Source organism: Gasterosteus aculeatus, chromosome 3, assembly GCF_964276395.1.
Source record: "Gasterosteus aculeatus chromosome 3, fGasAcu3.hap1.1, whole genome shotgun sequence".
NCBI lineage: Eukaryota > Metazoa > Chordata > Actinopteri > Perciformes > Gasterosteidae > Gasterosteus > Gasterosteus aculeatus.
The window spans coordinates 13834983-13849903 of NC_135690.1; the positions used below are offsets into that span (position 1 = coordinate 13834983).

The 14921-nt window shown below is 42.3% G+C and overlaps 1 protein-coding gene across 1 annotated transcript; it reads left to right on the top strand.

Annotated features, from left to right (window-relative positions):
- The first annotated feature begins 1851 nt into the window (after window positions 1–1851).
- mrc1b (mannose receptor, C type 1b) lies at window positions 1852–14327 on the top strand. Its single transcript, XM_040171982.2, has 31 exons — window positions 1852–2142; window positions 2529–2885; window positions 2995–3165; window positions 3592–3747; window positions 4287–4397; window positions 4587–4724; window positions 4823–4999; window positions 5467–5621; window positions 5740–5853; window positions 6126–6241; window positions 6327–6475; window positions 6575–6774; window positions 7269–7384; window positions 7592–7667; window positions 7786–7939; window positions 8266–8304; window positions 8480–8643; window positions 8767–8828; window positions 9076–9176; window positions 9320–9462; window positions 10399–10504; window positions 10616–10743; window positions 10828–10872; window positions 11121–11223; window positions 11432–11661; window positions 11746–11911; window positions 12327–12491; window positions 12575–12691; window positions 12891–13046; window positions 13294–13329; window positions 13513–14327. Exons 1-31 carry the CDS (start codon window positions 2076–2078, stop codon window positions 13758–13760), a joined length of 4266 nt encoding a protein of 1421 aa, XP_040027916.2. The 5' UTR covers window positions 1852–2075; the 3' UTR covers window positions 13761–14327.
- The last annotated feature ends 594 nt before the right edge of the window (window positions 14328–14921 follow it).

Sequence of the window (14921 nt, forward strand, 5' to 3'; positions counted from 1 at the left end):
TTATCAGTGGACCCGGTCCAGAGTGTTGTCGGTGACCTGCTTTACGTTTCCGTTGCTTGCCTTTATGATCCTTCAGCATGTTCCTGAGGTGATATCAGTGACACATTTGATTAAGATCACCTAAGGTTACTGTGGATGTTTCATATGGCCTTAAAGACTAGGTTTTTGTATTCTTTGTCTTAGTAAATATGAATGCGGTCAAAGTTTTTCCCAGAATCCTCTTCTGATGAACGGACTTTTACATGTAAATACATGCAAAAGATTTTTGATGAATTTTGCACAAATAATTTGAGCATGAAGGTGGGCGAGCTTTACTAAATCTTATCCCACTTTGAAACTGGGATATAAAAATACCAGGAATATGAGATACTAAATGTTCTAGTTCCCATGCATAAGATATTTTCTAAAAAAATCTATTAGAAATAACCTTGTTCATTAACAGTCAAACAACTCTAGGTAGCAGACAACATGAATGTGCTCAAACACCACAAAACCCTTCAATAGCATAATGCATTCTTAACATTGTGCTCATAGGAGCTTCTGGAGCACAAAACTAACAACAAGGGAACAAGATCAAATGTTATGTTAATATCATTTAAGAGACAGTGCACATTAATTAACACGAATCACGATTCAACCTTAGAGGTTAATGTTCATCTGCAGGACCTGGCAGGTGAAAGAAAACATGCAAAAGCACGTCGTCTTTTCTTTCTTCACGGTTTATGACCGTAAACATAATTAAAGATAGGGATTTGCCAGAAGAATGTGGGGTGAAATGACCAAGACGCCATGCTTGTTGCAATAGTCCTAATTACAGGCTTCATAAGAACAATCTCTGCGGTCACAAAAGTTCATATTTCTGCACAGCCTTCTGTGTCAGAAAGGAGAATAACCAAAGAGGAAGTGAAAATACAAAATGCTATGATAGATGCTGGAGAAACAACCTCAACATGTGAATGCATCTGCCCCCAAACAGGATATTGTGTTGCTACACTCAGGATGCACAACGTTTTCTCTTTATCAGCAACAGGGCAACATCACTTTGCTCTAATAACCTTACAACTATATTCTTGTGCCTGCATGAAGGTACCACAGCATTTGTAGACCATACATTTGTGACTTATAGCCTTTTATCTTTTTCATGCACTCTGCACGGTTGGACCGGCTTACTGCTTATTCCTTACCGGGCGGTTTTATCAATGTGGTTACACAACGGTTGCTAAGGTGTTTGGGATGGTTCAAAGATCATTTATTGTCTTTCTGCAAAAATGATTGCGTAAAAAAACGCAGTTGTATTTGTAGCCTATTTTCTTGGAGAAAAGAGGTTAATAAAATGTCAACGTTTTGGGCTGTTTTTTGTCTCTCAAACGTCTGAAGAACACGCATTGGCGTTGAGAAAATACTCTGATTGGGAAGTTACTTTCTCCTCAGGTCTCGGGTCATTATATTGCATAAGAAAAAGAACAGAGCGCTTTCACAGATACAATGGCTCAACAGTTTTAAGAATATTGGATACATAATAATGAAGCAACAGACGGATACATTGATACATGCTTAGTGTCATAAATACAAATGCAAGGGGTTTAGTGAATAAGATGTCGTGTCCACATGTCATCACTTAACAGGACGCAGTATACTTCCTGCTAAGAGCCTGAAAACGTGCTCATTTCAATGATGATGATTTTTTTATTATGGGGTCACAATAACCTCGTTGGAATGCACTGAAAAGCTGCGTCTTGTCAGCGAACCAACGTGATTGTGGATGCTGCACTGGACCAATGGCTCATGAATCACGTTGAGAACGATTTTCCCACTCACCATTTCAACATGAAGTCAATGGGGCTTTTTTTTGCCATTGTGGGGATGTGACCTCCGTGCACGCAAAACAGTTGGTGTGCATGTGTGTGTGTGTCCCACCCCCATTTTGACCAGTCAAAAAAAATGTTGCAATGGGCCAACGACACATCCTCAATGAGAAGAAGGTATTAAGATTCCCTCCTTTTCATGTCCATGCCCATTAGTCCTCTGCTTGCAATGCGTGGACAGTGTCTCCTGCTCTGAGGCTTATCAGAAGGATGCTCTCCCAGAGGATAACTCTAGCAGCCTTTGTGCTCTTCATCCCAACCTGTTCAACCACAAATGGTACAGTATTCCTCTAAGCTTTCTTCTGTGTATCGACCTAATATCTCCTGGTACGGATGCAAAGATCAGCTATCTGCCTTCATTAGTTTCACTGGATATTGGAAGTCATTTAGACTCCCATTGTCAAAGCTTTTTCATACGGTTGGTCGTAGGGTGATGTCTTTTAAATAAATGCTTTCTAAAACAGCACATTTTGGCTTAAAAATGAGCCTGGGCTCAGTTTTAAAGAGTGAGAAGCTCCAGCTGAAAAGAATATCAACGGAAAATAGTAAATAATACATTAGATGACATATGATATATATATTTGTTGCCTAATTTCATATGTATATTGTGACTGCATATGGTCTCCGACGACTTTGAGGACTTCATCGTTTCACTTTCCCCAGATGCTCCATTCACAATCACCAACAAAGCCACCGGTTTTTGCTTGGTGAGAAAGTCCAGCCGCTGCCTCGACATGCGCTGGACCACCGGGGACCGTCTGTTCGTCACCTCGACCAAGAAGTGCCTCGGGGCTCAGGGCCGCAGCGCGGGCAGCGAGGTCAGCCTCTACGACTGCGACGACAGCAGCCCGCTGCAGAGGTGGGAGTGCAAGAACGAAACGCTGCTCGCCCTCAAGGACCAAGCGCTCTACGTCGAGGTCAAGCCCGACCAGTCCATTTCCCTCTCCAGAACCGCGGGGCCGAACAACGAGCTCACCGTCACGGGCACGTCCAGCGGCGCGTGCTCCCGCACGTACCGAGGTGCAGTACGACAAACGCGCGGGACGCGTGTGGCGCGCGGTTGCACGAAGGGGGGCGGTTCAAAGTGATTAACCTCTTCCCCCTCGTATCTTCTTGTTATTCCTTTTAGAACTGTATACCATTGACGGCAACGCCAACGGGAAGATCTGCGCGTTTCCCTTCCTGTACAAAGACCGCTGGTTCGCAGACTGCACGACGTTCGACTCCTCCATCAAGCGCCTCTGGTGTGCGATCAATTCAAAGTTCGAGTACGAGCAGTGGGGATACTGCCCGACCAGCTGTGAGTACGGGCCGCTTGCGCCCCGCGTGCCACGAGGATATTTCCCATTGTAGTACCGCGAGTGATGGAATCCAGCGTTCTGATTGGTTGGGAGTGAGTCATAATGTACAGTAGCTGTTCACGTTGACCTGAGCGCTCCATATCACTGCGCACTCCGGGTTAGTTGTCATTTCAGTGTTTTAGCGAAAGACGCCGTCGAAAAAAGACCGGAAACACCGCAAATGACCGGTTTCGGGCAATGCGAGCTTCCGCGACCGATGTTGTTATTTTTTTTGTGTTGCTGTCATATCGTCCTTGTGCTGTTTGACTGGAGTGACCACGATAGAAAATAGTCCCCGTACAACCCACCTCATTGCTTTGGGCTACAGTAACGCACTGTTGACTTTTCTTTTTTGTTGTTGTTGTTGTTGCTGTTTTGATGCACAGCCACGGACCACTGGGCCAAGAACCCCGTGACGGGCGCCTTCTACCAGGTGAACACGCAGTCGGCTCTGACGTGGGCTCAGGCCGATACCAGCTGCAGGCAGCAGGGGGCCGCGCTGCTCAGCATCACCGACCCTCACCAGCAGGCCTTTGTCTCAGGTACGCGGGGGTCGCTTGTGTGTATAAGATATTAAAAATTGCATATAAATGTGTTGATAGGAGCGGGTAAATACGTGTTATGTTATACTTGTTGTTATGCACCATCCTAAGAAATAATAATAGTAATACTGTCGTTTTTGTTTTTTGAACAGACAGGACACTAAGATAAAAACAATATGATTAAGATGCAGTCCATTTGATACCTAGTAAACAATAAAAAAATGTGTTTAAAAGGAGGATACAATAAATAGACCTTCACACGAGACAAGGATTTTGACTCTATAACAGTTTAAAATGAATTTTACCGTTACTTAGCGCACCCATGGACCAAACCAGTATCATTAATGTTATTTGATGGTTTATCCTTTAAAATGTCCCTTCTGTGTTTTAATCCTGTGTGAGATAAATTCTGTCTTTCTGCTGACTGGATTTAAATCAATGAAAAAGAGGAACCGTGTGGAAAAGAGGAACAATTTATTTACTCTGTCCTTTTCATTTTTTGTTACCCCTGTCAACCAAATAAACACACATCAACACAGCTCTAATGGGAGCAGGGAAACATAAAGTCTGGATCGGGCTGGTCCTGGACCCAGAACACGGTTGGCAGTGGTCCGACAGGAAACCCTTCCGCTATCTGAGATGGAACATAGGTAAGTCTGCGCTTCGCAAAAAGCTTCAAAGTGCTCTGCTGGAGTTCCTGTAAGCAATGCGTACATAAGATAAGAGTTAAACCTTAATGTTATGGTTCAGCAGAATGTGAAATCTCTCCAGTTCGTGATGTATGTGTCTGCACTAGTAAAGAAGGAATCTCAATTCAACTCGTCATCATCTCGTTTCAGGAAATCCGGCTCCAAATCCGGGCCACAGCTGTGCATTCCTTGAATCTGCTGGGGAGCAAACTTGGCAAAGCCAATCTTGCGGCAAGAAACAGGGCTACGTATGCTACAAAGACGGAGCCCCACCATCTCCACCCCAAAGTACAGAAACACATCCAACCCTATTGGGTTCTACCCTCCTCTGTGCCACACAGTCAAGTCAATAAATCCCATCCATCTTTTGTTCTTTCCGTCATCAGTTGAGCAGGGGTTTTGTGCAGCCCCGTGGATCCCCTACAATGGCCACTGCTTTCACCTCCAGCGTGTCATTCAAACGTGGTCCGATGCTCAGAAAGAGTGCCGTAAAGAGGGCGGGGACCTGGTGAGCATCCGCCACGTGGAGGACCAGAGCTTTGTCATCTCGCAACTTGGATTCGGTACGTGATGACGATAGGCCTTCAGTCTGTTTCCGATGTCGGCTGAATCCAAAGAGCTCAACAAGTCAGAATAGGAATGGAGCACCTGTGTGCACACAGACTTTAAGCTCTGAACATCTCAAATAGCGTTTAAATTGAAGAAATACAGTCAGTCGAATCAATCTCAAAATCTGAAAATTAACCTTGTTACCCATTGGTGTCGTTTTTAGGGAATTTAAAGAAGTAAACATATATATATGTAAGATGGAAAATATAAGTACATTGAATAAAGAAAAAACATAAGCTATGCCATTTTCCTCAATAAAGTAGAATTTCAACACATTTACATCTACTGCCAGATTTAACATCTTACATTTGTCCATGTTTACCAACGCTGGCATGATGCCAATAGCTCCAAAAACATGACCGTCGCGACGTTGTATCCACTGGTTGACACGAGGCACTTTGCTCCCCGGCCGTGTCCGCAGCATCCGCCGATGAGCTTTGGATCGGACTGAACGACATAAAGACCGAGGGGCTGTTTGACTGGAGTGACCACTCCACCGTCAGCTTCACCAGCTGGGAGTTTGGGAAACCCTCCACCTTCGCTGATGAAGACGACTGCGTGCTCATCCGGGGAGAGGTGAGGAGCAGCATGTTTTTCTATTAAATGTCATGCGTTTCCTGGTATTTAAGTAATATCTAGTTCAGCCCGCCCCATACATTCAATCTTCAAGTAAACGTGTGTTTTCCTCTTGCAGAATGGGAACTGGGCCGATCGCTTGTGCAGTGAGAAACATGGCTTCATCTGTATGAAGCAGAGCAGCACTGAAAGCACTGGAGCTGAAGTACAAATGGATTTAGGCTGTAAATCTGTGAGTACACGAACATGTAACCTAGGAAAAAAGAACATGATTTCCATGATTATTTGGGCAGTAAAAGTTTACTACTTTAACCCTGAAATTTCCATTGAAAAGTAACTGTTTCTCTATGACGTTTGGTTGGACATGGGCTAAGATATATATATATATATATATATATATATATATATATATATATATAGATGTATTTTAAGAATAAAATGGATATGTTGCATTTAAAAATACCAAACTTACCACAGTTCTGATCAGTGCTCGGTTTCCCACAGGGGTGGAAAAGACACGGCTCCTACTGCTACTTTGTTGGAGCAGAGACAAAGACGTTCGATGAAGCCAAAGAAGACTGCAAGAGCTCCGACTCCTATTTGGTTGATGTTTCAAATGGGTAACAACATCTCGTGGTTTTATCAGCTGTCATATAACAGAGTAGTTCACAGGATGAGACGAAAACCTCTTGTTAACATTTCCAGGGTGGACAACGCCTTTCTTGCCAGCATGGTGGGTTTAAGACCAGAAAGGTACTTCTGGTTGGGCCTCTCAAATCAGAAAAACCTTGATCAGTTTGTGTGGACCAACACGGATTCGGTGAAGTTCACCCACTGGAACGTTGACATGCCCGGTAAGGCGAAGAGATGCAACTCCATCTTGAAAACTCAGGGCATAAACAGTAGCCGCGTCATTTACTCCTGACTGTTTTCTCAATCGTCAACGACCCAAGGTTACAGACAGGGATGCGTTGCCATGACCACCGGCATTCTGGCTGGACTCTGGGATCTGCTGCCCTGCAGCAACAAGGAGAAGTACATTTGCAAACACCTGGCGGAGGGGGCGGTTGTAACCGTGCCGCCACCGACTCAAAGCCAGCCCCAGTGCGAGGAGGGCTGGGTTCGGATGGGAACCAGAAGCGTCTGCGCTAAGGTACAGATACACACAATACCAGCGAAACAAGACCAGCGTCCTGTCACAACCCCCACAAACCTATTGTGTATGCCGTCATTTATACAAAAATGGTCATTGTTTTTTTATTTGAACTTTAACTCCTTTAACTTGTGCCACGTTCAGCAGCAAACAGATACAGTCATTGAAAAGCTTGTGAGCAAAGAGGTTTGCAGCTAAAGAAAGATGGTAGAGACCAACACAGAGTTAAAACAGTATGATATGTATGTCAAATGAATGATTGGTCCATAACTGGCGGATGAGTATTTAATAATAAGACCCTAATAACATAAGTCAGTGTTCTGTAAACCTTTTAATGCTTAAACCCCAAATGGCCAGAACAAACTTTATTGTATGATTAGAAGAGGGTCAGTTTCTGTCGTTATGATACACAAATCTAGGCACAGTTTTAAAAAGTCAGTAATGGACTCTACAGCTGTGCTCTACTTTAATCCGGTATCCCTCTTGTCTTAAAGCTTTTCACAGGGCCTCGGTCCTCGGAGAAGACCTGGTACGAGGCCAGGGATTACTGCAGGGCCATCGGAGGAGAGCTGCTCAGCATTCACGGCATCCCAGAGCTGCATGTGGGCAGGTTGGTCATTTACTATCTGTATGTAAGATCATTACAAATCACAAATACCAGCATACAGCTGCACAAAAGGTGATTACAGAGAGGCAATATTCTAAGTTTCAGAATAACGGAATACCTACAATTACTATAGTAAAATATTTACTCTACTATTGAAAAATAACAGGAGCACTGCTTTGACGTACTTCCCGTTACGTTCTAACTCTACAGTAGATTTGCGAAAGCCTGGATAGGACTTCATATTCCTGATGTGAACACTGGCTACGCATGGAGTGATGGAACCCCGGTGAGTTAACGGTGCTCTACTTTTTACAACGGATCCGATCGCAAATCATTCCAAACTCTTTTGTTCCGTAAACACATATGTGACACCCACTGTATTTGTTGTTTCTTCCTGTTCAAAGGTAAACTACCAGCACTGGCAGGAGGGAGAGCCAAACAATCATAACAATGATGAAAATTGTGTTGAATTCAGAACGTATTACGTGAATGATCACGGGTCTTGGAACGATGCAAACTGTGAGGGTTACAATGACTGGTTCTGTCAGATCCTTGCAGGTACAGCCCATAAATGTGTACTGAATGCTTATTTTTTGTGTATTCTAAAGAAAATACATTTGTTTATCCAGGAAAAACAGACTTCCATACATTATAGTTCATCCTCCATGATGCAAAATCTCTCCAAAAAGTGGGGGTGTAGTGTTGATATGATAACGTATCTATCTTTGCTTCATCTGCCCTGTAATTCAAATAGTAGAGCTAGTTGAGTTTGTTTAGTTTAGACATTATTCCACAGTACGAGATTCGAGTCAAAGGAGCCGACGGAGTGGAAGGTGTGTTTGTGTTCTCTCTGCGTGACATTGACACTTTTTGTGGTCTTACAGGAGTGACTCCAAAAATACCTCCAAATAATACTGTGGTGGGTAAGTTAATAAACGCACACACACACACACACACTAGCAAGTAATATTGCTGCTTCTGGCTCGTGCCATTTAAACTCCTTCACTTTGATCACGTGTAACCTTTTATTTGACAGACATTAAAGATATTGACGACAACAGAGAGACATTTTAAAATAGAACACAAATTGTTTTGCAGAATATAACCGTACTTCGGATGGTTGGCTTGTGTGGAGAGGGAGTCAGTACTTCATTAGCGGAAACCCCATGTCCATGGAGGATGCTCGTCACTTCTGTCAGCAGAGGCACGGCGACTTGGTGTCCATCAACAGTAAAGATGAAAATACCTTCTTATGGAAACAAGTAGGTGTTTGTTTATTTGGTTTGCTAGCCAACAATTCAACTTTAATTTATATTGAAAGGCTGTTTACTAAGTTGTTAAGTAGGTCCTAACGCTTGTGTGTATTTGTGTTGTTGTTTTCACAGATTTCAAGACACTATGGGGCTTATTACATAGGTTTGTCTGTGGATCTCGATGGGTCATTTTGGTGAGTATCAATGAATGCCATAGAATAGAATACAGTGAATCATTGGTTTCAAGGAGCTTAGTGAAAACTCTCAGGCCACAGAGGACAGTATGCATATCATTTAAGCACCAGTATTACTGGTACCAGAATTCTAAGTACCTCTCGTATATCCTCTGCTTTATTGTACCATTGCTGCAGAATGGCGACACCTGTGGTATTGTTCACACTATTTAATGTCCTAATTCTACTGCACTGTGCGTGCTTTAAGGTGGATGGATGGTTCTACGGTGGGGTTACAAAAATGGGAGGTAGATCAACCCAGCACGGATACCTTTGATTTCAACTGTGTTGTTATGAATTACTACATGGGTGAGTAAACGCAAACTGACAAATGACACGTTAAAAAAAGTATTAACCCCAGACACGTTGCTCTGGAAAAGATGCAGCTGCTGCTCTGAGTGAAAGCAGTTCTTGGTGAGATGATCTTCCTTGCATCTCCACTCTACTTGCAGGCTACTGGCGTAGTTGTAATTGCGGCAACGAGAATCAGTTCATTTGTAAACGACGAATCTCAGCACCCGTCAACAGCACGGCGGCCCCCACGGTTGCTCCCAAAGGGGGCTGCCCACTCAAGTGGAGCAAGTTTGACTCAAAGGTCAGAAATCATGTTAACTTTTAGTTTTGACCACAAGTTTAAACATTGTCACTTCTACTCATAAAATGTCAGTTCCTGACCATTTATTCTGACTGACGAGTGGACGCCGGCTCTCAGCAAAGAGTGTTTGGGACTGAATGGGTCCAGGTGGGATTTACAGAGCTCTTACTCCATAACTGAGTGGTAAAATAACTAACTACACATATAACATGCCCTTATTTAAGCAGTGGCTGCAGCTATTTTCTTTATTTTTGGTGTAGAAACAGGCTCATCATAGCTTCTTTTGGAAACCGGTCATGTATAAATGGTATCATCAAAAAAACCCACGTACTTTTATAAATGTCAGTTTGTTTATCGGGTTGTGCTCTGTAATATGGACACTTACTGGTTCCATCATCCAGATACTTTGTATTTCTATTTTTCAATTATACACATTGTTATCTCTAATAACCAGCAGATGCCTCCTTAAAATTACTGATACTGCAACCTTAAAAATACTTTGTATGTGAAGTTGAGTAAATACATTTACAAGATAATCAACTGTAATGCACTTCAGATGAGTGAGTTTGCATAGGATATATTTACATTTGGTTTTTGAGAATTTCACAAGGACTAAATGTCCTTGTGGGATACTTTCTGGAACATTGGGAAATGGCTCAAAAGAACAAAATAAAGTAAGCAGCATTATCGGAAGAAACAGCTCAAACATCAAACACATATTATAAGCTTTTATGCAACAAAGCAATTATCACACAACCGAAATACACTCCAATCCTCTTATAAATAAAAAGCTGATACGACAGAGAACTCTAAATACTGAGAAATAAGCACACTGACATATTTCTTAACACCAGATAAGATGGTATCAAAAGTTAACCTAAGAAAGTTAGTGTTGAATTGTAGAGCAAGAATGACATTTTAATTTCTCATTTGCAGTGTTACAGTATCATCTTCAACCGCCGGGTCGTCTGGGAAGAAGCGAGATCACAGTGCAGCAGCATGGGAGGATACTTTGCCTCAATTCCCACACGGCGTGTGCAAAGTTTGTCCTACTGCTTTTTTAAACATTTATAATTATTTTGTTGTAGATTTTGAAAACCTTGCACGAAAAAAAAGATGACAATTAATTGATTTCTACATTTAAAATTCTCAGCATTTCTGACCACAAAGATGTCTGAAATGGCAACCTCAGATCTGTGGATTGGTTTGAGTGCTTTGAAACAAGATGGATTTTACTGGAGTGATGGGAAATCAAGGAAATTCACCAACTGGAATTATTCTGTAAGTACACAAATCTTCGCTTACTGTGGAGGCACCGTTTAACAGACATACATGAATTATTGTTTCTCTTGTTCTGCTTGTTAGAAATATCGACATCGTACGGGGACGTTTAACAAAAGATGGAATGAGGTAATATATCCACGACTGATTTTAAAGTAAAACACAACTCCTTTTTAGTTTTTGTCACAAAGGGCCGACTAGAGTCACTTGTTAGCGTAGATGAATTTAGCAAAGAATCCGGCTAATCGTTAATCAATTATTCATTAATTAAATGACTCACTCAAACCGTCAAACACGCAAGCTTAAGCCGGATAGCAATTTTTATGTCTTATTGAAAAGATTTTGAAATTCTGAACCTTGCCCATGTCCCTCCACAGGGGGAATGTGTTGTAGTGAACAGCAACCCTGCCCTTGGCGTCGGTAAATGGTCAATCAGGTCCTGCAATGACACAAATGGATTCATCTGTATTCGAGATGTTGGTGAGTTCAGTCTCTCTCTCTCTCTTAAAAGAAATTATCCGAGGCAAAAAACTAAAAAAGTAATCGTTCAATATGGTGGCCATTGAAGAGCGGCTCTACACTGCCCAAACTTGAAAAAAATTTAAAGCCGTCATTTAGTCAAGAACGTCTCTAAAAACTATTATAGAAAAACACAGAAAAAACCTCCACGTACCTCTGCTCTCCACAGACCCGAACCTGCAGCCTCAAACGGAGCCAGCAGTCACTGATATCTATGTACCTCTGGGAAATGACAGCATCAAGTTTGTGAATGGAAATCTGACCTGGTACGATGCCAGGAAACACTGTCAGGGTGACAAGAGCGACCTGGCCAGCCTGAGGAACGATTGGACGCAAGCCTACGTGGAGCTGCTGGCTATGAAGCTCAAGGTTCCTCTTTGGATCGGACTGAACAAACAGGTGCCGGCTGACACCGACCGGAAGAACCGCGCCGAAGTCCAGGGAGGGAAATAAAACGTTGATCTGATCCATTCTCGCTTTCAGGAAAGCGGTTATTTCAGGTTTATCGATGGCTGGCAGCTGCGCTCCGTCAACTGGGCTGAAGGTGAACCAAGCCGAGACCGACCGTGTGTGTACGTGGACGAGGAGGGAAAGTGGAGGACGGCTTTCTGCAACCGGACCATGAACAGTGTTTGCAAGCAGTCGACAGGTACGTCGCGAGTAGGAGACACGAATCCACCAAACCATCCAAACTCCCGAAGGTTTAAGTGATCATTCTTTGCATTCTGTAATATACATTATTTCGCTCTCGTCTTTGGCGTACCGGGTATCAAATGTTAGCTCTGTAGATTGTATTTTAATGTTTATGTTTAAGCTCAAAGTGCGAGATAAATTTTCTCAAGCCACGAATGAAATTCTTAATTCTCCAGTTTACCAAAAAAAGTGGACATCGCTCACACACACACACACACACTCCATTAGTGTAAAATATGCTATTTGTTTTACAACCACCTCGATGAGACGTTGTGAATTGATCCAGGATGACCTCAGTGACCTCAGCTTTAAGCTCGCCGCAGGGAATAATAAGTATCTGATCTCCTCACCGCTGCCTCTGTCACTTACAGACCCGCCGCCACTGCCGTCAACAGCCTTTCCAGGGATTTGCCCACCAGATATGGATGAGGACGACAACCCGGTTAACAACTGGCTGCCGTTTAAGGGTCACTGCTATTTGTTTATCACCGATGAAATTGAATGGGCGAATGCAGCGAGCAACTGTGTCAGGCATGGTGAGTGTGTGGTGTAACAACCAGCGACTGGCAATAAGCGGCCAGAACTCGTTAAAACCGGACTGCTTTTTGCGTTGCTAAAGGTGGATCCCTGGCCAGCATCGAAGACCCTGCTGAGCAAGAGTTCATCAAAGGCCATGTGGAAGTATTTCGGGACAGCACCAGCTCTTTCTGGGTTGGCCTGTTCAAAACTCATGCAGGTAGCATTACACTCTTTCCGGTCTTTTTATATTTTATTAATTATATGAATACTCAAATTCGATTCCATGAAATTGAGTTTGCCAGATGTTACCCTCTTAGTTTTAGTGGTTTTGTTTCCGTTTCTCACGCAGCTTGACGCGGCCTCTACAGCATGTAAAAGTGAAAATACTATTACTTAAAGTTTCTGTTTGGCCGCAGGGGAATGGAAGTGGTTGGATAAAACCGTCATGGAATACATTAACTGGGCTGAAGACGAGCCAGAAAATGATTTTGGAAGTATTGGAAGCTCGGATGGGTTGTGGAGGACGGGAAGCAGATGGCACGACAAAGCCTACGTCTGTAAAGCAGCCAAAGGTAAGATCCCATTTAGTCTAAATATGACGTGCATTCACAAGTTCTCCCCGTACATGTAGCTTACGTGGAGTAACAGGGAGCCGTAGTCAAGACTGTGTTACGTTTTCCTAAAAACATACAACTGTTTGATACTTTTTGTTTGTACATAAACTCAACTTGCAGCTGCAGATCCTCTTTTTTTGATTTTGTTATTTTCACCTGATAGTTTTATGACCACTTTCCCTTCTTTTTTCTTCTCTTTAAACAGTTATTCCCGTGGATCAAGGATCAGGAAAAAAACCTGGTTAGTTACACTTTTGCAACTCCTTGAATTGAGCCAAATTTTAATGATTTAATAATAAACATCAATAATCAAAAATTAAAAATTGACAGTTATTAAATGTAATTAAAAGGAATATAAATTATATTTAAAGCTCAAGTGAATTTTAAATGGTCTTGACTAATCCACTTCTATGTGCTTGTGCAGAACCTCACGGTGGTCAGGATCCTCGCGGTCGCGTCCACACGAGTTTGATAGTTGTGCTCGTCATCACCCTCGTTTCGACGCTGATGGTGGTCGCATTCTTCATCTACAAGAAGTCTCCTCGTACTTTGCCCACCTTCGACAACCCACTCTACTTCGACAGAGAGCGATCCCAGCCCGATGTGGTCGATACCAATAAACTGATAGAGAACGCAGAAGAAGAAAACCTCGAGCCCATTATATCGCTGTGATTTAGAATCCATTGGGACACTGCACTGGGTCCCAAACTGATGTGTCACGCTTGGATGCTTCATTAGTGTTTTAGCTTTGTTTTTTTTACTACAGTATATAGTAAATATATATTCAGTTATTTAACAATATGTCACACTCGAGTGTAAGTTTCAATGGAGTTGGCGAAGTCTTACCTCATGGAAGAGAACAACTTCGCTCTACGATGTCTCGGTGGGAATGAATGGTGTTTGATTTTGTCTTTATATCTGATTGAATGTATAGAACTGTTACATGTTATGCTTATGCTCACTAGATGCTGTTGATTGTTTACTCATGAAATGTCTTAGAAAATAAACTCACCGCCTGTCATTGTTAAATGAACATTATAGTTGGCACTAAATAATATTTAAAACAGAATTTTATGTTAAAAAATGAACTAACACAATGGATCAATTCACCATATTGGGGATCCCCACTATAACATATTGATACCTGAGTCTTAACACAACAGTATTGCAATTTTAACAATTTTGCAAAACATTGTGAATGATTTCATTTTTATTAATAAAGAATATCTTGGCTAGTAATTTTGATGATGTGTTATAAGCTGCTTAGAACTGGTGTTAGAAAACTGAGATCCCCAAGTCACATAATTCACAGAATTTACTCCGCTAACATAACGTTAACGTATCAACTAATAATTCATGGTTCATTGTTCAGTTTGCATGTGTAAATCTTCTGGTTTGCATTTGTGAGTCGTTCTGTGCGCATTTGCAATTATTGAGACTGATCTGATCCCCATCTGACCCCCATACTGAGCAGTGATTCCAGTCCGTTAGACTGAAGCCAATGCGGAATAATCTCAGAACTTCCCTCTCTCCACTGACCAGCAGAGGGCGACTCCTCACGTCGCAATAAAAAGTCTTCAGTGAAACTTGTTAGCATATATTTAGCGTCTCAATCGCTCAGTTAAACTCTTCTTCGCATTGAGGATAATTGTTTTTGTAAATTATGGTCCAATTTTGAGTGAAATAGAACAAGAGGGAGAGTATGCTTCGGGGGTGGGGCGACTTTGTAATTGTTGTACAGTCAGGATTGCTGACTGTAAGGAGAATTTTTTTTGCCAAATTATGCTGAAACACCCACAACGTTGTGGGTGTTCCCCAATTGCCTCTGTCTAC